Consider the following 25411-nt stretch of genomic DNA (forward strand, 5'->3'; position numbering starts at 1 on the left):
GTAGTGGTGTATGGCAAAAAAAAGGTGGTGTACGGATCACCTTCCTAGTTAAAACTTATTTTTGAAGTTAAAATTGGAGTTTTTATTTATAAATGTAAATTGACTAAAGACAACACTAATACGAAATAATATATAAAATAATTAAATGAAGGATTTTTTCATAAATTTAAATTACATAAGCTCTATATTTTGTAATAGATTGACGAACTTATTTTTCAAAAAACTTGTTACGGAGTACTTTTTAGTCCCAAACAAAACTTATACTCCATATAAACTTAAGCTCATTATTTTTAACTATCAAAGTCATGTGTACTTTGCTACTTGCAACAAGCTATACAATATTACAATGTCTAAGAAAAAATAGAAACGAAGCTAACTAGTGTAAACTCGTATTTTAAAAATAAAGATCAACACAATCTATGTTAATGAGGATTAAATTAGAAATTTCATTACAAGTAATTCTAGCATTCAAACTTCCTTCTCATCGTGCAAAGTCTGTTCTAATAGAAACCTAGATTCTTTCATCAAATCAGGGCTTAATCTAAACATAAGAACACAAAACTCCATTTGATTTAGAACACCATCACCATCATAATCACCTTCCTTCAACATACTCAACAAATCATCGTTCGTCAAATCTTCAAGTCCTAAAACGACTGCGTTCTTTTTCAAACTATCGAAAGTAATGACACGTTTGACGGGGTCCATTAACATTTGGAACCCGTTGCATAGCTCTTCCATAAAAAGCTCCCCGCCTAATTTATCCGCCATTATGGGCAACAAATCGTGGAACTCGCATTGGTTGTTAGATGCCATTGATGAATGTTATGAAATTATTATGAATTGCAAAAATTAATTGGAATGAAGCATATGTATATAGAAGAAACGCCGTATTTAGAAGGAGGAATATTTAGATGTACACACTACAATTACGTTGTATTTTCGGAGAAATAAGATTGAATGTTAGAAGGTTGAAATGGTCTTTTACATTTTAATTAATAAGTACAGTAATATTCTTTGCTTCATGTGATATGTTTGTTTTTTACTTTATATATATATATATATATATATATATATATATATATATATATATATATATATATATATATATATATATATATATATATATATATATATATATATAGGGGATATACATGAAGTAGCCTGAAGTTATTAGCTTATCTTAAATGTGCGAAGTTTCTAAGAAACTTTCATGTTTGCTTAGTATGTAACTACTGGAAACTATACTCGGGAAGATAACTTTAATAAAAGTATATTTTACTATGATCGGACAAGGAACGACGGGAATACTTATACGTAAAAAGTATTTTTTTTTTTAATCCGTAAAAAGTATTTTCTTCTACACTCTTTTTTATCCGTAACAGTCGCATTGTGACCGCGACAGACATTGCGACCGCGACAGACATTGCGACCGCGACAGGTGCATTGCGATCGCGATGGGTGAGCAGCGAAAGAAAGTTCTGGAACCAAGGGCATCACGGTCTTGATGGGGAGATCCCGACCGGCGACCGCGATGGTCATCTGTCTTGCTGAATAAGTTGTTTCCTTTTATCGTTTTGCACTATAAATACAAATCTATGTAACCTGTAATTGTGCAGACGAAAATAATAAAGAAAAATATTTGGTTTGCGCCCGTGGACTAAACCTTTCTCTATGTTTGAAGTTGGGATATAACCACGTTAATTCCTTGTGTCGTTTTATGCTTTTATTTATCGTTCTTATGCTTTAATTATTCGTTTGTCGTTCGTGGGTTTGGTGATTAGTTTAAATCACTTGTCTTGTTGGGTCTCAAATTCCTAACAAGTGGTATCAAGAGCTTCAAGATTATGAGTTCGGGCACGATGGCGAATTGAAAGCAAGTTTTTTCTAATAATGGTTGATGAATCAGTTTTTTCATCAAGGTTATTAAAACGACGGGCTTAAGGATTTTGTTTGCAACATGTATCAAGATCAGGTGAATTAGTTGGTCGCGATGAACTCATGGGTATGTCTATGTATCCGGGAGTGTTGATCACATCGGAATTCCGGTAACGATTCTTGAAAGTTGTTTTGTAATCGGGACGTTGATTGCATCATGATGGTGATTTTTTCGCGAAGGGTTACGGAGTCAGAGGTCGGGTCGATGGGTTCGTTGCGGAGAGATTTTTTTGGAAGATCCGGGTGTCGGATCTAAGTTCTCGTTCCTCGCGATATCGTGCGAAAGGATGTTTGAACTTTCAAATTCGGAGTTCCAGGAGCTGCTGTATAAGAAAATTCATAGCGGATTCGTTAACCATTGGATCGAATTGATTTTTTGGTTGTGGATAGAAGACTTGCTGATCTACACATGGTTAAAGTTTGAGATAAATCTGACCGTTGGATCATTAGATATGATTTTTGGAATCTGGTCAGTGTTCAGGATGAAATTTTTTGATTTGATGATGCGAGTGCGAGATGGTATTGTCTCGAAAACTTCGAGCGATACGAGCTGTATTTTCAGAGATGTGATTTGGTTACGGGAGCTTAAGAGGGTGTTTTTCTCTCAGTTTAGAGTGGTGAGGTAACGAACAAGATGCATCGGGTTGAAAGTCGATAGTGGGAGTTGTCATACCCCGTCCAAAATCTTCCGAACGAATACAATAACATATGGTACCATCGCGATGAACGGACCTCTATATGCCATGAACGACTCCATGTAATATGAGCAAATGCACAGCGGAAGGTTTCTTTCATACCTGAGAATAAACATGCTTTCAAGTGTCAACCAAAAGGTTGGTGAGTTTATTAGTTTATAGTAATCATTTCATTTTCATCATTTTAACAGACCACAAGATTTTTAAATATTATAAAACGTGCAGAAGTCCCATTCCAACTGCACAAAAATATCTTTCATATGAAGAACACCTGGTGAGGATTCAAAATATAATAGTAATCATCTGTGCCGGTCTTTCACCCCATGGCTGAATACATGTGCCTTCAAAATATAGAACCTCTGTGCCGGTCTTTACACCCCACGGCTGAACACATGTTTATAAAATATAGGACAACCGGTGCCAAAATGTCATAAATAATAAACCATCCACCCGGCTCGGGAGATCATACGCTCTAACGGAAACCGGGGGCTAATGCGTGTCATAATAATCAACCCCAATCCCAGATAATTCTATCATAGAATGCAGTTAAGGTACTTGTGTCTATTGCGTCAAACATTTATAAATACGCATGTATTCTCAGTCCCAAAAATGTAAAGAGTAAAAAGGGAATCAAATGAAACTCACCATACTGTATTTTGTAGTAAAAATACATATGACGTCATTTAACAAGTGTAGGGTTGACCTCGAATTCACGAACATATATTAGTCATATATTTATTAAAACATATACTAGTAATCGAACAAATATATATATATTATTATTATTATTAGTGATATACTCTTTATATCAATAACTTATATATTCCATTATATATTCATTATATATATATATATATATATATATATATATATATATATATATATATATATATATATATATATATATATATATATATATATATATATATATATATATATATATATATAATATAACTTTGTTAGGTTATATGTACTAAATACATTTTTATTTATATATCGTTTGTTTGTTAAAACAGTATTTTTTTAAATAACATTTAGATAATATTTGTAATGATAACAATAATGATAATGATAATAATAATATTAATATTAAAGATAATAACATTAATAATTCTATTAATGATAATACTAATGATAGTCTTAATATTAAATCTTATATTTATCTAAATACTTATCTTATTTAAGATCGTAAGATTTTTTATAATTTCCAAGTTTAGTTCATAAACGTATAACATACTTAATAATAATAATCATAGTTGTAACTATAATAATAATAATAATAAATGATAATTAATACTTATATTAATGATAAAGTTATATAATGATACTAGTATTAACAATAATGATAATAATAATAATATTTAATAATAATAATAATCATAATAATAATAATAATAATAATAATAATAATAATAATAATAATAATAATAATAATAATAATAATAATAATAATAATAATAATAATAAAAATAATGAGTAATAAGTAAACTACCTCAATGAAATAGCCCAAGAAAAATGCCCAAGTCCGGGTTTGAACCCGCGACGTCCCGCTAACCCGAAAACAATCCTAACCATTACGCCATTTGTGTTTTTCTAAAATAATCACCATCTTAATTTATTTTAACCCTTTTCTGTTTCTACTTCTTCTTCTTCTAAAAAAAAAATAAAATGCCAAAGCCAAGGCTTGAACCCGAGACCTATCAGTTAACACAAACAACACCAACCACTGATCCATCTTCTGTTTTCCTGATTATATTCTTAGTTTGTTTTCATTTAACCTGTAATCTATCATCTTCTTTTCTTCTTTTTAAACTCAATTAACAAAATCCAATTAGTAATAGTGTCACGACCCAGAAATTTTGACTAATTTTAAACCAAACTCTCGATACAATTTAATAGTTATGACACGATAAGAAAAGTCTGCTAGGTTGAGTCTCAAAATTTTTGAACTGTTCAATTGATCTTCGACCATTCCCGGCGGTTCACGAACAACTATTTGTAAATAGATACATGTATATATATAATAATTTGAAATTCTATTTGAAATAATATGTGAGTTAATTGTTGGAAATAAATATGTAAAATAATATGCGATATAATGAAAACTACTATTATAAATGTATATATATATATATATATATATATATATATATATATGTGTGTGTGTGTGTGTGTGTGTGTGTGTGTGTGTGTGTATATAAATATATAAATACTACTTGGAAATATATAAAATAATATTAAATCTATTTGTTTAAAAATATATAATATATAATTATGAGATAAAACTTGTTATTTAAAACTGATTTTATATAGAGGGAGAGTAAATGGAAAATGAATGGTTTCGAGCCTAATTAGTAAACGTCAGTAACACTCGGTTGACGTTTCGTAGGATTTAATATAGATATAATACATGCTCATGAATGATTAAGATAAAAGTTGGAATTTTTAGGAACACTTTTATACGTTAAGTATTTAGCAATGGACGTAATATAATATTCGGTGGAAAACTGTCGATAATATAAATACAAAACTTCTATGACTAACTGTTTTTGATTCCATTTCACTAACTGTTACTGAATTCATTTCAATCCACATGTTTATTATTATTATTATTATTCTAATCTGAAGTTACCAAGATATTTATATATACATTTACATACATTGAATGATTAACAAGAAACCCATTACTTCTATTTTATTTAATATTTCCTGTCAAATCCATTTGGCCACCACCCTTTTTAAACTGCTCGATAGCTATACTATGTGCAAATGAAGGTTACATATTTACTGTTTCTATTTGACTTACTTTCCTCACAGTTAATATATAAAGAGTATATATGTATACACATATACTTACACTACAACTTAAAAACACATTACTTCTCTTCTTGTTTTACCACCCTACAACCATATATCTATCTCCCTCGTTCTCTATCTCTCTCCTTCCCATTCTTACTCGAACTTCTCCTTCGTTTTCTGTTGTGAGCCACGATCACCATCTTTGTAACCTCCTGCTCAACAACCATCGAACAATCACCACCTTTGTTTCCCTGTTTCCTACTACTCAAACCACCATTTAAACCGCCCAATAACTCACCTGAAAATCGCTACAGTTGCATCAACCTCTCTGTTTATATTCAAGCCGAGAAACACCCACCATTGTTTGTTATTGTTAATTCCCGTTCATGTTACTGTTTTTATCTTGTTAAAACCACCACAATCTCCGCCACTTGACTGCTGCTATCTTGATGTTATTATTCGATCACCACCTCCCTCCACCACCTTCACGACACTTACATACGAGAATAACACCAAAACCATCTATCTTCACCACCAATTAAGCATCATCACTTTCTGTTTCTGTTTCTTGTCGAACAACCCACAACCCACATACATCATCATTATATTTGTCGATTATCATCATCAAAACCATCAAGGATTGAAGGTTTGTTGTCTACTACAACCTTTATTATACAAGATATATTTATTACTGTTTTTATTCGTTCGACTAACCACCAAACCTCACCATAAACCACTCACGAAATCACCAAAAACCACTCTACAAAACCACCATATCCATTCGCTGTTACTGTTTTCTTTTTCTGTCTCTTTCACCGGTTGAGAACTCTACCACAGAACCATAGCTATTGCAGAGGCAACTGCGATTGTATCTGCTTTCAATCGCCACCATTTGCACCTCTTGTTATTCGCTGCTATTGTTACACTAGAGTTTCTATTTCATCTTCTTTTTTCAAACGAGATCACCCATCAACCACCATAAATCGTACCACTTCGATATTACTATTATTCTTCTCGTGATTTCTGTTTACAACCGAATTCAACCACCTATATTTCACTTCCTCTCTTATTCTCTTTTTCAAGAAATACCATCATCAAACATCTCCGACAACCACGACTGTTAACAGTTACACCTACTGCAAATTTTATTTTATTTTATGTTTCTTTTTCTTCTCCTGCGTACCAAGAAAAGGACTACTACAGCTGTATTCTTTAATCGACTAAAAGGACTGCCACTTTCTTTCGGCCGACACACACGAAACCCTTAACCTCACTTGTTGTTATTTAATAGAATGGAAAATATAGCTGTACAAGATATTTAAGCCGTGACAGCAATCCCATTCCCTTTACTTGTTGGGCCAAATTAAATTACCTTTTAATTGGGTTGCCTGAACCCTTGGGCCTGTTGTGGACTAGAAACTTAATATGGGCCGAGAGATTGGGATGGAAGAAGGGAAGTGTCGGTTTAAAAAGATAAAACATGCGAAGTCTAACAGAATGGAACAGTTGGTGACATGGTTTGGTGTGTTTGTGCTTAAGTGAGAGGTCTCGGGTTCGAGTCCCGGCTCGAGCAGTTTATTTCCTTTTTAGCATTTTAAGGTAGTTTTTGTTATTTTTATTATTATTATTATTATTATTATTATTATTATTATTATTATTATTATTATTATTATTATTATTATTATTATTATTATCATTAAATCATTAAAATCATTATTATTGCTAAAATAAGTATTATTAGTATTAATATCATTATGAGTATCATTATTAGTAAAAGTATTATTATTATGGTTATTATTACTACTACTATTATTATGATCATTTTTATTTTCAAAAATATTAAAATTATCATTTTTATTATTGTTATCATTTTTCGTATTATTATTAGTATTAGAAAAATTATCATTTTTTTTTATCAAAATTATTATTATTAGTATTATTATTTTTAATCAAATACACCTTTTAATTATTATTATTAATGTTATTTTACCAAATAAATATTTGTTATATAAAAATATATTTAAACATATATGACTTAAATATATTAATATTCTTATAATAAATACTAATTATGTATCTAAAGTATATGGAATCAAAAAAGTTAATTAAGTTATTAATGAAACATATAAATTACTAAAATAACAAATACTATATAAATTCGTTTGATTACAATTATGTGTGTTAATATATATATAAATGATATAGGTTCGTGAATCCAAGGTCAACCCTATACTTGTTCAATGTCGTCCTATGTATTTTTACTACAAAATACATTAGGTGAGTTTCATTTGCTCTCTTTTTAATTGCTTTTGCAATATATATTTTTGGGCTGAGAATACATGCGCTGCTTTTATAAATGTTTACGAAATAGACACAAGTACTTAAAAATATATTCTACGTTGAGTTGTACCACTGGCATACTTCCCTGTAGCTTGGTAACTACTATTTACATGTGGTATTGTAAACGCGAATCCTGTTGATAGATCTATCGGGCCTGACAACCCCAACCGGACTGGATGACCAGTATTCAACGGTTGCACAGTACTTCGTTTCGGTGACTACACTTGGTACGGTGTAGTGAGATTTCATAATAAAGGGAATATGCGACGTGATTAAATGTTAAGTATGGTTACCAAGTGCTCAACCACTTAGAATGCTTTACATACACTTGCGAGTGTATTATGTTTATGATTATGAAATCTTGTGGTCTATTAAAATATTGAAATGATTGTTATGATAAACCTATGAACTCACCAACCTTTTGGTTGACACTTTTAAGCATGTTTATTCTCAGGTACGAATTAAGTCTTCCGCTGTGCATATGCTCATTTTAAGGACATTACTTGGAGTCGATCATCGCAATGGGACCAAATGTTGACGATTTCATCCAGGTGGATAAGGACGGGTCCTCAGAGGTGGTATCAGAGCGTTGGTCCTAGCGAACCAGGTCTTGCATTAGTGTGTCTAACTGATAGTGTTTAGATGCCTTAGTGAGTCCGAACTTCGACCGTGTCTGCATGTCAAAAGTTTTGCTTATCATTTTCAGTCAGAAATCATCTGATTATCATCCTTAGAAAATTACCTGCTTATCATTCTTAGTCTAGACATGTCTTACTGCCTCTATTGCATAGACGGTGTATAGACAAAATTCATATCTTAGTGTATCTGCTACTGTAGACTTTGCCTGACAGCTTCCTTAGATTCCTCCGTAACTTATGGAATTTTAGTATTATATATGCATATGTAAACTATGTATTGCAGGGTAATAATCTACATCCTATATTCTATTCCTTATCGAAAATCCTTCATCTAATCGTACGAGATGAATCCCTCAACCAGTTCGAGTCCCTCAGATTTCGATAGTTATTCCGATAGTTATCCCGACAGCTATTCCGACATGGATGTTCACCTAAACTCTGGAAGCAGCGTCACTAGAATGAATCAACTAATCAGCCATCCTCAATTCATCTGATGAGTTCGTAGTCGACTTAATCAATGGAAACGCGAAGAAGGCGATCCTTCTCACCAACCAAATTTACCTTTTGACGATGAACCTGAAACACTTATAAGCGAACCAGTCCGAAACACCATATTTACCCTCATTTCCAGGATACCTCGCAATGATTATATGATATCCAAAATCTCCAACCTTATTCATCCGCTCGTTTCGACCGAAAATCATCCCGGAATAACAGAATAAGTCAACGAACTTCGCGCTCGAGTAATCAATTTGGAGAATATGGTGCAAAATTTACCAGCTTCAACAACAGCACCTGCAACACCGGTACCACCAACAACAACATTCGCAACACAAGCCTCAACATTACACGCCTCAAACTCACATTCTTTACCTCTAGCATAATCATCATACTACATGATGTCCTACATCGAATATCTTCGTTCGACATGGCGATTATGTAATCTCTAATGTTTTAGAGATTATATATTCTGGTTCTAACGATAAATCAAATGAGTTTAATATCTTATTGACTCATTGAATCCATGATTACATCTGAAGAAAATATATATGTATGTAAATTTTCATAAAGATTGTAATTAAAAATTCTTTTGTACAAACTGTTAATGATGAGAATATTTTAACGGGTAGGTAATACCCGAGGAATATTTAGATTTCACATTAATAAGTTACACTGTACATTATTCGAATCTGATTCAACAGTCATTTACTATCCTATTTACAACCACCGATATACGTATCCGTTCACTGCAGAATAACCCTTTTCATTCAATTTCATATTGGATTTTGATCTATCAGAATCCAACAAGTGGCATAATGAAGAAAACATTGGACAAAATAAAATTTGTTAGAAACAAACAAATTAATTATGAGAAATTTTGTTAAGAATCCACGCTAACTGTTCCTAGCTAACTGATTACAATTTATTTATCGCAATTTATTTATCGCAATTTAATTATCGCAATTTACATTCTCGCAATTTTATTTATCGTCATTTAATTTATGTTATTTATTTTTACGCACTTTAAATATCGGGACACGTATACAAGGTTTTGACATATCATATCGACGCATCTATATATATTATTTGGAATAACCATAGACACTCTATATGCAGTAATGCGGGAGTTAGCTATACAAGGTTGAGGTTGATTCTACAATAATATATATAGTTTGAGTTGTGATCGAGTCTGAGACGTATACGGGTCACGAAACGTATTAATTAATTCGAATACTATATATTAAACTGTATACGAATCATTGGACTGTTGGACTATTGGACTGCTAACATTGGACAATTAAAATGAATTAAAATATTGATTATAACATATGAAACTAAACAACTCTCCAAGTTTGCCACTTGATTTCATCTTAAACCTCATTTGAATCTTGACGATTCCAATTCATGTTCAAATCTTTCATGATTCATGAAAACACCTCGACCGAGAGGATGAACCAGCCGCACCTCATCTACGGAAGAAAAGATTGATGCATATAGTTACGCACCTGAAAAATCTCGAAAACTGAGTAAACGTTTAATACGTAGCTGTGCTAATTCCTTTAGTGTTATTATTACCCAAAATAACTTTGCAGTTCTGTTTCAAAATAGCCAAATTTTGTCACAGCTCCAGCATGACAGCTTCGACTTTTCACTCAAAACAACCTTATTATAACCTTGAAATATATGCGTGCTCTTTTATTGTTACGAGGGAACCTTTTATATTCCACCATATTACCATCAGCGTTTAATCATCTAAAAACACAATTCTCTTGAAAACACCTCAGATTGCTAATCAATGAATTCAGATATGGCTGCATTAAATGCAGAGGAAACAGTAAAATGGTAGATGGTCTTAACGGCCAAGAGTTTGATGATAAAGAAAGGAGTGTTAGGAACGCTCGATAGAAAATTTGGTACTGAAAAATGAATTAAGCTAACCATGAAAGAGACCAAGGAAAAATACAAGGAGCAAACCCTATATTCGAAGAATCCAGGTAATTTTGGATCCGATGAAGTCTTTAGAAAATATCTTGCTCCGAAGTCATATTAAAATCTTGCGGAAAATTTTTCTTATCAACTTTCGAACTTAGAAATTCCAAAAGATCATCATAAAATATCTTCGATATTTCTGAAGATATTTTCATAAATATTCTTGTCCGAAAGTATCTACCTCTTTGTATTTCTGTATTCCATTATATTGGAAACTTCTGTAAAAATCTAAGTATAAATTATGAATGATCTCTAGAGAAGTGTTGGAACTGAAGCATGAGTTAGTATAATATAATGCGCTTGGCCAACGTGATTATATTAGAGTAATTCATTCTGAGTTCTAATGAAACATGATGATTCACAGACTATAACATCATCTTGTGCCATGTTACACGACTCTTTCATTCTACTTAATCTCTAAGTATATCATGGAAATATTTCCTTGATATTTCTGTTCTACCGTGATTCCAACAGTTTGCTAATCAATCATGCTATTACATTTTCTTTCTAATTAGAGGATTTCTTTAAATTCCTTGAATTCCAGAATTCAACAGTGACTACGTCAAAAGTTAAAACGAACCTCTATTTACTTCACTTCACTCTTTTGTGATAGCTTCATTCATACGCTTTGAATAACTCAATTATTTTATCAAAATTACTCAATGTTGATAAAACTCTATTTATCAGCTCATAATTGTCAGGAAAACAATCTTACTGTTAGCCATGACGATCTCGATCAAATTTCGAGGACGAAATTTCTTTAACGGGTGGGTACTGTCACGACTCGGAAATTTTGACTAATTTTAAACCAAACTATCGATACAATTTAATAGTTATGACACGATAAGAAAAGTCTGCTAGGTTGAGTCTCAAAATTTTTGAACTGTTCAATTGATCTTCGACCATTCTCGGCGATTCACGAACAACTATTTGTAAATAGATACATATATATATATATATATATATATATATATATATATATATATATATATATATATATATATATATATATATAATAATTTGAAATACTATTTGAAATAATATGTGAGTTAATTGTTGGAAATAAATATGTAAAATAATATGCGATATAATGAAAACTACTATTATAAATGTATATATATATGTGTGTGTGTGTGTGTGTGTATATAAATATATAAATACTACTTGGAAATATATAAAATAATATTAAATCTATTTGTTTAAAAATATATAATATATAATTATGAGATAAAACTTGTTATTTAAAACTGATTTTATATGGAGAGAGAGTAAATGGAAAATGAATGGTTTCGAGCCTAATTAGTAAACGTCAGTAACACTCGGTTGAAGTTTCATAGGATTTAATATAGATATAATACATGCTCATGAATGATTAAGATAAAAGTTGGAATTTTTAGGAACACTTTTATACGTTAAGTATTTAGCAATGGACGCAATATAATATTCGGTGGAAAACTGTCGATAATATAAATACAAAACTTCTATGGCTAACTGTTTTTGATTCCATTTCACTAACTGTTACTGAATTCATTTCAATCCACATGTTTATTATTATTATTCTAATCTAAAGTTACCAAGATATTTATATATACATTTACATACATTGAATGATTAACAAGAAACCCATTACTTCTATTTTATTTAATATTTCCTGTCAAATCCATTTGGCCACCACCCTTTTTAAACTGCTCGATAGCTATACTATGTGCAAATGAAGGTTACATATTTACTGTTTCTATTTGACTTACTTTCCTCATAGTTAATATATAAAGAGTATATATGTATACACATATACTTACACTACAACTTAAAAACACATTACTTCTCTTCTTGTTTTACCACCCTACAACCATATATCTATCTCCCTCGTTCTCTATCTCTCTCCCTCCCATTCTTACTCGAACTTCTCCTTCGTTTTCCGTTGTGAGCCACGATCACCATCTTCGTAACCTCCTGCTCAACAACCATCGAACAATCACCACCTTTGTTTCCCTGTTTCCTACTACTCAAACCACTATTTAAACCGCCCAATAACTCACTTACAAATCGCTACAGTTGCATCAACCTCTCTGTTTATATTCAAGCCGAGAAACACCCACCATTGTTTGTTATTGTTAATTCCCGTTCATGTTACTGTTTTTATCTTGTTAAAACCACCACAATCTCCGCCACTTGACTGCTGCTATCTTGATGTTATTATTCGATCACCATCTCCCTCCACCACCTTTACGACACTTACATACGAAAATCACACCAAACCCATCTATCTTCACCACCAATTAAGCATCATCACTTTCTGTTTCTGTTTCTTGTCGAACAACCCACAACCCACATACATCATCATTATATTTGTCGATTATCATCATCAAAACCATCAAGGATTGAAACCCATATGGTTGTTTATATATTGAAACAAGAAAAGGAGAAGCATATATTTGAATTTTCATTATCAGCACTCATCCTTATTATGATGTTATCACCCTCGTGACTTACCACAGAAACCTTCATCATCATTATCTTAAACGTTATTGTGATATCATCTTAATTATCCTCACTCTCATCGTTCTTGCTGTTAACAGAAAATAGAAACAGGAACGTGTAATAGCAGCAAAGAATAGTAGAAACAAGAAGGTGATGGTTCGTTTGTGTTTTAAAAAAAAATGAAAGGATGATGTTTCGGTGGTGTTATTCATCGTGGAAGAAACAGAAGGTAATTAGAAGTGAGATTGGGTTTGTGGTGTTTGTTCATGGAGAAAGAAACGAAAATGGAAGAAAGAAAGAAAAAGAAATATATGAGGTGGTGATTCTTTGAGAGTTTATTCGACCAACATTATATTGCAGTTAAAAGTGATTATGGTAGCAGATTCACTTGAAGAAGAATCAAGGTTCGGTGGTGGATTTCGATATGATGAGTTTTGGTTTTTGTTGTTCACGAAGAGAGAAACAAGGAAATAGCGTAGTTGTGGTGTTCGAGAGTGATTTGTGGTGGCGAAGTAGTTTTAGATTAATTTCTAAACTCATTCACTGTAAAAGGTATTTTGAATTTGTTAGTTGATAATATAAGGTCAATTGGTTCCCTTTAACTACTTGAATTGATCAGATTAATTAATATTTGAGTGTCGACAGGTTTACTCACTCGAGTACGAAAAGGAAGAAAAAGATAAAAGAAGAAAGGAACTCCTAACTGAATTTGGAATTGTTGAATCTGATTTGTACGAATTTTACTTTTAACAGACAAGAGGTACACAGGTAGCAATCAGAGGAAGAAAAAAAATATATAAAAGCAGGTGTCTAAATTTTAACAACTTCGTATGATTCAATTCTTGAGGGATTCAGTTAAGCATGTATAAACAAAATTTAGAAAAGTCGATGTGTAAGTGTAACAGAAATTGATTCCGTGTCTATATCAATATATATAATTATTTGGATTTATATGTATTTATATACATATTAATATTCGTATATCTGCTTTTATTTTTATCTCTGCATTTTGAATTTATAGATTTTAGTTAAACTTATTATGAAATATAAATCTAATAATATTATTATCAATAATAGTATTACAGATTTATAATAATATAATAGTAATAATAATATTGTTATCAATGATAATTACTATAAAATGTATAACCATAATATTATTAATAACAATAATACTAATTATAATAATACTAATTGTCATCATAATAACAATAATATTAATAATAATAATAATAATATATCAATTTATATATACCAACTTTCATATCTATATACTATTTACAGATAATAATATTTCTAACACTGATTTTTAATACAGATCATAATAATAACAATATTAATATTACTATTGGTACCATTAATATTATTAGTTATAAATTTATTATTTTTATTAATGATAAAAATAATATTGACAATATATCAACTTATACTTATCGAGTTTCCTATTTATATACTTTATATAATAATATTAATGATACAAATATTATAATAAAATAATGATAATAATATTAACATAGCAGTTAAAATTTCAACTTGTAATTACATATAATATATTACATTTTATTAACTATGTAATATTCATATAACATATTCACCATATACATAGTACATTAACTATGTACAAAAGTCGTATATATATATATTTGTTCACATTTTTATTTACAACAATTGTTCGTGAATCGTCGGGAATAGTCAAAGGTCAGATGATTTCATGAAATATAGATTTCAAAACTTTCGAGACTCAACATTACAGATTTTGCTTATCGTGTCGGAAACATATAAAGATTAAAGTTTAAATTTGATCGAAAATTTCTAGGTCATCACAGTACCTACCCGTTAAAGAAATTTTGTCCCGAAATTTGATCGAGGTCATCATGGCTAACTATAAAAATGTTTTCATGACGAATATGAGTTGATGAATAGAGTTTTATCATCATTGAGTAATATAGATAAAACAATTTGATTACGCGAAGAGTATAAGCGAAGCTATCGCAAGCAAATGAAATGAGTAAATGTAGAATCGTTTTAACCGATGATGTAGTTATGATTGATTTCCAGAATTCATGGGATTTAAGGAAAATCTTCGTAATACGATTTGGTTATTTGGCGATTTAGAAAATCAGGATCTTCTTTGATTAAATGTAATAATCTGTTTCGATTGCTCTGTCGGATGTTTCACTATAATTCCACCCCCTTCGTTTTCCTTATTTTCCACAACTCACACCTTCCATTCTTTCTCCCTTGATTCATACTTTAAAGCATTAGTTATTATGCTCCATCCAGTTCTGATTCTTGATATACTCCTAACTTTCATATCTGTCATTCTTCTCTTTCATCTGCCGCCAAAAGGATCTATTCATTTCTACTATTACCTTAGGGTTATAGTGTTTTTAATTCTCCCATGTCTTTACGTTGCAATACGTATTGATATACACGGTTTGTAATTCTGGGGTTGTTATCGGGCTTTATATTTTCCATTATATTTCGGAGCTTCATGCTTTCGTTTTCTCTTCCCGACCTTAAGTCAAGCGAATAATGGTCCAGAATTCGTAGATATGAAGATTTGGATGAACATAGTTAATGTTTTAAGAAGGGAATCGTAATGGCACGATCTTGATTTGGTAAATTACCAGAATATCCGAAAAGATAGAACTATCAATAAGATATGTTCTTAATATGTTTAGAGATTGGGTAGAATGTAAAAGTCGTGTAAATGGCACATGATGATGGTACTGTGAATCATTACATTCCATTAGTAACTCAGCATGAATTACTGTAATATAATCACGTTGATCAAGTGTCATTATATTATACTAACTCATGCATCAATTTCCAACACTTCTTCAAAACATTCCTATTTTAAATTCGAAAATTTACGGAATATAGAAACTAAAACAGTTTCCTTTTATGATATAACACAGATAGCGCGGAGAGATTATGAATATCGGACAAGAATATTTATGAAGATTTCTTCAGAAGTATTGAGGATATTTATAAGGAAAGATACGATAATATCGTAGAATTTTAGATTCAAAGTGTGATGAAGAAATTCATTCACAATGATTTAGAGCGGTTAAGGAGTAAGGTATTCGCTAAAGATTTCATCAGAAACAGAATCATCAGGATTCTTTATGAAATGTCCCGTTCATATTGATTATAAACGTTCCATATTAATTGATTTCGTTGCGAGGTTTTGACCTCTATATGAGACGTTTTTCAAAGACTGCATTCATTTTAAAAAACAACCATAACCTTTATATTATCAATAAAGGTTTTAAAAACATTACGTAGATTATCAAATAATGATAATCTAAAATATACTGTTTACACACGACCATTACATAATGGTTTACAATAGAAATATATTACATCAACATATGTTTCTTGAATGCAGTTTTTACACAATATCATACAAACATGGACTCCAAATCTTGTCCTTATTTTAGTATGCAACAGCGGAAGCTCTTAGTATTCACCTGAGAATAAACATGCTTTAAACGCCAACAAAAATGTTGGTGAGTTATAGGTTTAACCTATATATATCAAATCGTAATAATAGACCACAAGATTTCATATTTCAATACACATCCCATACATAGAGATAAAAATCATTCATATGGTGAACACCTGGTAACCGACATTTACAAGATGCATATATAAGAATATCCCCATCATTCCGGGACACCCTTCGGATATGATATAAATTTCGAAGTACTAAAGCATCCGGTACTTTGGATGGGGTTTGTTAGGCCCAATAGATCTATCTTTAGGATTCGCGTCAATTAGGGTGTCTGTTCCCTTATTCTTAGATTACCAGACTTAATAAAAAGGGGCATATTTGATTTCGATAATTCAACCATAGAATGTAGTTTCACGTACTTGTGTCTATTTTGTAAATTATTTATAAAACCTGCATGTATTCTCATCCCAAAATTATTAGATTTTAAAAGTGGGACTATAACTCACTTTCACAGATTTTTACTTCGTCGGGAAGTAAGACTTGACCACTGGTCGATTCACGAACCTATAACAAATATGTACATATATATCAAAGTATGTTCAAAATATATTTACAACACTTTTAATACATTTTGATGTTTTAAGTTTATTAAGTCAGCTGTCCTCGTTAGTAACCTACAACTAGTTATCCACAGTTAGATGTACAGAAATAAATCGATATATATTATCTTGAATCAATCCACGACCCAGTGTATACACGTCTCAGGCTAGATCACAACTCAAACTATATATATTTTTGGAATCAACCTCAACCCTGTATAGCTAACTCCAACATTACTGCATATAGAGTGTCTATGGTTGTTCCAAATAATATATATAGATGGGTCGATATGATATGTTCAAACATTTGCATACGTGTCTATGGTATCCCAAGATTACATAATATATTAGAATACATGTATAATACAATATAAGTTAGCTAGGATATGATTTGTATAGAATTGTTAATATTTCCCGTAGCTACAAAAATCAAAAAATATCCAATCTTGTTTTACCCATAACTTCTTCATTTTAAATCCGTTTTGAGTGAATCAAATTGCTATGGTTTCATATTGTACTCTATTTTATGAATCTAAACAGAAATAGTATAGGTTTATAGTCGGAAATATAAGTTACAAGTCGTTTTTGTAAGAGGTAGTCATTTCAGTCGAAAGAACGACTTCTTGATGACCATTTTGAAAAACATACTTCCACTTTGAGTTTAACCATGATTTTTGGATATAGTTTCATGTTCATAAGAAAAATCATTTTCTCAGAAGAACAACTTTTAAATCAAAGTTTATCATAGTTTTTAATTATCAAACCCAAAACAGCCCGCGTGTTACTACAACGGCGTATATCCGGTTTTACGGTGTTTTTCGTGTTTTTTGGTTTTAAATCATTAAGTTAGCATATCATATAGATATAGAACATGTGTTTAGTTGATTTTAAAAGTCAAGTTAGAAGGATTAACTTTTGTTTGCGAACAAGTTTAGAATTAACTAAACTATGTTCTAGTGATTTCAAGTTTAAATCTTCGAATAAGATAGCTTTATATGTATGAATCGAATGATGTTATGAACATCATTACTACCTCAAGTTTTGTGGATAAACCTACTGGAAAAGAAACAAATGGATCTAGCTTCAAAGGATCTTGGATGGCTTGAAAGTTCTTGAAGTAGAATCATGACACGAAAACAAGTTCAAGTAAGATTTCCACTCGAAATAAGATTGTTATAGTTATAGAAATTGAATCAAAGTTTGAATATGAGTATTATCTTGTATTAGAAAGATATCTTACTGTAAATAAGAAAGATTTCTTGCGGTTGGATGATCACTCTACAAGATTGGAAGTAAGCTAGTAAACTTGGAAGTATTCTTGATTTTATGAAACTAGAACTTGTAGAATTTATGAAGAACACTTAGAACTTGAAGATAGAACTTGAGAGAGATCAATTAGATGAAGAAAATTGAAGAATGAAAGTGTTTATAGGTGTTTTTAGTCGTTGGTATATGGATTAGATATAAAGGATATATAATTTTGTTTTCATGTAAATAAGTCATGAATGATTACTCATATTTTTGTAATTTTATGAGATATTTCATGCTAGTTACCAAATGATGGTTCCCACATGTGTTAGGTGACTCACATGGGCTACTAAGAGGTGATCATTGGAGTGTATATATTAATAGTACATACATCTAAAAGCTGTGCATTGTACGAGTACGAATACGGGTGCATACGAGTAGAATTGTTGATGAAACTGAACGAGGATGTAATTGTAAGCATTTTTGTTAAGTAGAAGTATTTTGATAAGTGTCTTGAAGTCTTTCAAAAATGTATGAATACATATTAAAACACTACATGTATATACATTTTAACTGAGTCGTTAAGTCATCGTTAGTCGTTACATGTAAATGTTGTTTTGAAACCTTTAGGTTAACGATCTTGTTAAATGTTGTTAACCCATTGTTTATTATATCAAATGAGATGTTAAATTGTTACATTATTATGATATTATGATATATAATATATCTTAGTATGATATATATACAGTTAAATGTCGTTACAACGATAATCGTTACATATATGTCTCGTTTCGAAATCATTAAGTTAGTAGTCTTATTTTTACATATGTAGTTCATTGTTAATACACTTAATGATATATTTACTTATCATTTAACATAATTAACCAAGTGTATCAATATCTTAATATGATTCATATGTACCTAGTAAGACGTTGTTATAACGATAATCGTTATATATATCGTTTTTGAGTTTCTTAATTTAATAGTCTCATTTTTATGTATATAACTCATTGTTAAAATACCTAATGAGATACTTACTTACAATAAAATCATGTTAACTATATATATAACCATATATATGTCATCGTATAGTTTTTACAAGTTTTAACGTTCGTGAATCACCGATCAACTTGGGTGGTCAATTGTCTATATGAAACCTATTTCAATTAATCAAGTCTTAACAAGTTTGATTGCTTAACATGTTGGAAATATTAAGTCATGTAAAAATCAATCTCAATTAATATATATAAACATGGAAAATTTCGGGTCACTACAGTACCTACCCGTTAAATAAATTTCGTCCCGAAATTTTAAGCTGTTGAAGGTGTTGATGAATCTTCTAGAAATAGATGTGGGTATTTCTTATTAATCTGATCTTCACGCTCCCAGGTGAACTCGGGTCCTCTACGAGCATTCCATCGAACTTTAACAATCGGTATCTTGTTTTGCTTAAGTCTCTTAACCTCACGATCCATTATTTCGACGGGTTCTTCAATGAACTGAAGTTTTTCATTGATTTAGATTTCGTCTAACGGAATAGTGAGATCTTCTTTAGAAAAACATTTCTTCAAATTCGAGACGTGGAAAGTGTTATGTACAGCCGCGAGTTGTTGAGGTAACTCAAGTCGGTAAGCTACTGGTCCGACACGATCAATAACCTTGAATGGTCCAATATACCTTGGATTTAATTTCCCTCGTTTACCAAATCGAACAACGCCTTTCCAAGGTGCAACTTTAAGCATGACCATTTATCCAATTTCAAATTCTATATCTTTTCTTTTAATGTCAGCGTAGCTCTTTTGTCGACTTTGGGCAGTTTTCAACCGTTGTTGAATTTGGATGATCTTCTCGGTAGTTTCTTCTATTATCTCCGGACCTGTAATCTGTCTATCCCCCACTTCACTCTAAAAAATTGGAGACCTGCACTTTCTACCATAAAGTGCTTCAAACGGTGCCATCTCAAATGCTTGAATGGTAGTTGTTGTTGTAGGAAAATTCTGCTAACGGTAGATATCGATCCCAACTGTTTCCAAAATCAATAACACATGCTCGTAGCATGTCTTCAAACGTTTGTATCGTCCTTTTGCTCTGCCCATCAGTTTGTGGATGATAGGCAGTTCTCATGTCTAGACGAGTCCCCAATGCTTGTTGCAATGTCTGCCAGAACCTTGAAACAAATCTACCATCCCTATCAGAGATAATAGAGACGGATATTCCATGTCTGGAGACAACCTCCTTCAAATACAATCACGCCAACTTCTCCATTTTGTCATCTTCTCTCATTGGTAGGAAGTGTGCTGACTTGGTGAGACTATCAACTATTACCCAAATAGTATCATAACCACTTGCAGTCCTTGGCAATTTAGTAATGAAATCCATGGTAATGTTTTCCCATTTCCATTCCGGGATTTCAGGTTGTTGTAGTAGACCTGATGGTTTCTGATGTTCAGCTTTGACCTTAGAACACGTCAAATATTCTCCTACATATTTAGCAATATCGGATTTCATACCCGGCCACCAAAAGTGTTTCTTAAGATCTTTGTACATCTTCCCCGTTCCAGGATGTATTGAGTATCTGGTTTTATGAGCTTCTCTAAGTACCATTTCTCTCATATCTCCAAATTTTGATACCCAAATCCTTTCAGCCCTATACCGGGTTCCGTCTTCCCGAATATTAAGATGCTTCTCCGATCCTTTGGGTATTTCATCCTTTAAATTTCCCTCTTTTAAAACTCCTTGTTGCGCCTCCTTTATTTGAGTAGTAAGATTAGTATGAATCATTATATTCGTTGATTTTACACGAATGGGTTCTCTGTCCTTTCTGCTCAAGGCGTCGGCTACCACATTTTCCTTCCCTGGGTGGTAACGAATCTCAAAGTCGTAATCATTCAACAATTCAATCCACCTGCGCTGCCTCATGTTCAGTTGTTTCTGATTAAATATGTGTTGAAGACTTTTGTGGTCGGTATATATAATACTTTTGACCCCATATAAGTAGTGCCTCCAAGTCTTTAATGCAAAAACAACCGCGCCTAGTTCCAAATCATGCGTCGTATAATTCTGTTCGTGAATCTTCAATTGTCTAGACGCATAAGCAATTACTTTCGTTCGTTGCATTAATACACAACCGAGACCTTGCTTTGAGGCGTCACAATATATCACAAAATCATCATTCCCTTCAGGTAATGACAATATAGGTGCCGTAGTTAACTTTTTCTTTAACAATTGAAACGCTTTCTCTTGTTCATCTTTCCATTCAAATTTCTTCCCTTTATGCGTTAATACAGTCAAGGGTTTTGCTATTCTGGAAAAGTCTTGGATGAACCTTCTGTAGTAACCAGCTAGTCCTAAAAACTGGCGTATGTGTTTCGGAGTTTTCGGGGTTTCCCACTTTTCAACGGTTTCAATCTTTGCTGGATCCACCTGAATACCTTCTTTGTTCACTATGTGACCGAGGAATTGAACTTCTTCCAACCAAAATGCACACTTTGAAAACTTAGCGTACAATTTTTCTTTTCTCAGCAACTCTAGCACTTTTCTCAAATGTTCTTCGCGCTCTTGATCATTCTTCGAGTAAATAAGTATGTCATCGATGAAAACAATGACAAACTTGTCAAGATATGGCCCACACACTCGGTTCATGAGGTCCATGAACACAACTGGTGTGTTAGTCAATCCAAACGGCATAACCATAAACTCGTAATGACCGTAACGCGTCCTAAAAGCAGTCTTTGGAATATCATCCTCCTTCACCCGCATTTGATGATATCCAAAACGTAAATCGATCTTCGAATAAACAGACGAGCCTTGTAGTTGATCAAATAAGTCGTCGATTCTCGGTAGTGGGTAGCGGTTCTTGATAGTAAGTTTGTTTAACTCTCGGTAGTCGATACACAACCTGAATGTACCATCTTTCTTCTTGATAAACAAAATAGGAGCTCCCCACGGTGATGTGCTTGGTCGAATGAAACCACGCTCTAAAAGTTCTTGTAATTGGCTCTAAAGTTCCTTCATTTCGCTAGGTGCGAGTCTGTATGGAGCACGAGCTATTGGTGCAGCTCCTGGTACAAGGTCTATTTGAAATTCAACGGATCGGTGTGGAGGTAGTCCCGGTAATTCTTTCGGAAATACATCGGGAAATTCTTTCACGACGGGAATATTATTGATGTTCTTTTCTTCGGAATTGACTTTCTCAACGTGTGCTAGCACAGCATAGCAACCTTTTCTTATTAGTTTTTGTGCCTTCAAATTACTAATAAGATATAGCTTTGTGTTGCCCTTTTCTCCATACACCATTAAGGGTTCTCCTTCTTCTCGTACAATGCGAATTGCATTTTTGTAACATACGATCTCTGCATTCATCTCCTTTAGCCAGTCCATGCCAACTATTACATCAAAACTCCCTAACTCTACTGGTATCAAATCAATCTTAAATATTTCGCTACCCAGTTTAATTTCTCGATTCCGGCATATATAATCTGCTAAAATTAATTTACCGTTTGCTAATTCGAGTAAAAATTTATTATCCAAAGGTGTCAATGGGCAACTTAATTTAGCACAAAATTCTCTACTCATATAGCTTCTATCCGCACCCGAATCAAATAAAACATAAGCAGATTTATCGTCAATAAGAAACATACCCGTAACAAGCTCCGGGTCTTCCTGTGCTTCTGCCGCATTAATATTGAAAAATCTTCCACGGCCTTGCCCATTAGTATTCCCCTGATTCGGGAAATTTCTAATAATGTGGCTCGGTTTTCCACATTTATAACAAACATCGTTGGTATTACTTGCTCCGACACTATTCGTTTCGGTATTACTTGTTCCGGCATTATTTGCTCCCTTAGTTCTGTTAAACTTTGGTCCGTAGACCTCACACTTTGTCGCGCTATGACCATTTCTTTTACACCTGTTGCAAAATGTCGTGCAAAACCCCTGGTGATTTTCTTCACACCTATGACATGGCTGTTTTTGGTTTTTGTTGCCGTTGTTGTTATTGAGGTTGTTGTTGGGATTGTTATTGTTGTTGAAACGGTTGTTGTAGTTGTTGTTGTTGTTGGGATGTTTGTTGTAGTTATTGTTAGAATTGCGGCGATTGTTGTTGCGGTTGTTGGGATAGTTGTTGCTATTGTTGTTGTAATTGTTGTTGTTGTTGTTGTTGTTGTACTGGTGACTCTTGTCACCTTTTTCCTCCCACTTCCTCTTGAGTTGTTTCGTGTTGGCTTCTTCGGCCACCTGTTTTTTAATTCTTCCCTCAATTTGGTTCACTAGTTTGTGAGCCATTCTACATGCCTTTTATATGGAGGCAGGCTCGTGTGAACTTATATCTTCTTGGATTCTGTTCGGTAACCCTTTCACAAACGCGTCGATCTTCTCTTCCTCATCTTCGAACGCTCTCGAACACAATAGGCACAATTCTATGAATTGTATTTCGTAGGAAGTAATATCGAATCCCTGTGTTCGTAACCCTCTAAGTTCTGACTTGAGTTTATTGACCTCGGTTCTGGGACGGTACTTCTCGTTCATCAAGTGCTTGAATGCTGACCACGGTAGCGCGTAAGCAGCATCTTGTCCCACTTGCTCTAGATAGGTATTCCACCATGTTAACGCAATACCTGTGAGGGTATGCGTAGCGTACTTCACTTTGTCTCCTTCAGCACACTTATTTATGGCAAACACCGATTCAACTTTCTCGGTCCACCGTTTCAATCCGATTGGTCCTTCGGTCCCATCAAATTCCGAAGGTTTGCAGGCAGTGAATTCCTTGTAGGAGCATCCTACACGATTTCTTGCGCCGTTAGCTGTATTGCTAGATTCAGAGTTATTGTTGGTATGTAGCACGGCCTGTACTGCGGCTATGTTTGAAGCAAGAAAGGCACGAAATTCCTCTTCGCTCATATTCAAGGTGTGTCGAGTAGTCGGTGCCATTTCCTTCAAAATAGTCAAATGAAACAATTTAATCATACAGAATATTAAGAGTAGTCAATAGTATCTCGTAGCATAATATGAACTCATTTATAAAAGTTTTTTCTTCATATTAGCATTTTATAAGTTTAAATTTGGGTACTACCTACCTGTTAAGTTCATACTTAGTAGCTAATATACAATTCAACTACTACAATTCCATATGAAAAACTGATTATAATAATATATTACATACAAATATTCTTCAAACTTACAACTTCGCTATATTACATATAACATGAAATATAGTACACTATGATACAGGACAGTTTTGAAGATAAATCTAGTTAATACGCAAGTTGTTCAGCAAAGGAAATAAAGACACGTAATTCATAAGTCCAGAAACAAGTCATGCATTCTGGTTTTACTAAGACGACTTCCCATCCTTGGTCTTGTGGAAAATAACCGTTATGACCATTAGGTAGGCAGCATGTTGTAATGTCGTCAAAAGGACGAGGGTTTCGTAATGTCCAATAGCCCCGTAATAATCTAAAAACCTTGTTTCTCACCCCAATTACTGAATCCGTCACTTGTGGGAAGGTTTTATTTAAAAGTTGCAATCCGATGTTCTTTTTCTCAAATTGGTAAGAAGTGAACATCACTAACCCGTAAGCATAACATGCTTCTTTATGTTTCATGTTAGAAGCTCTTTCTAATTCACGAAATCCTATGTTGGGATATGTTGAGTCAAAATAGGTTCTTAACCCGTAGCGTAAAATTGCATTTGGGTTCCCCGCATTTAATGCTTTAAAGAAAACA

General features: G+C 32.6%; 1 protein-coding gene across 1 annotated transcript; it reads right to left on the minus strand.

Moving 5' to 3' along the window:
- Positions 1 to 392: 392 nt before the first annotated feature.
- LOC139858621 (calcium-binding protein KRP1-like) lies at positions 393 to 830 on the minus strand. Its single transcript, XM_071847454.1, has one exon. It carries the CDS (start codon positions 814 to 816, stop codon positions 469 to 471), a length of 348 nt encoding a protein of 115 aa, XP_071703555.1. The 5' UTR covers positions 817 to 830; the 3' UTR covers positions 393 to 468.
- Between the last annotated feature and the right edge of the window lie 24581 nt (positions 831 to 25411).

The sequence above is a fragment of the Rutidosis leptorrhynchoides genome, chromosome 7 (genome assembly GCF_046630445.1).
Source record: "Rutidosis leptorrhynchoides isolate AG116_Rl617_1_P2 chromosome 7, CSIRO_AGI_Rlap_v1, whole genome shotgun sequence".
NCBI lineage: Eukaryota > Viridiplantae > Streptophyta > Magnoliopsida > Asterales > Asteraceae > Rutidosis > Rutidosis leptorrhynchoides.

Excerpts from the sequence above, each read along its gene's own strand:
- LOC139858621 (XM_071847454.1), bottom strand. The coding sequence starts at position 816 with ATGGCATCTAACAACCAATGCGAGTTCCACGATTTGTTGCCCATAATG.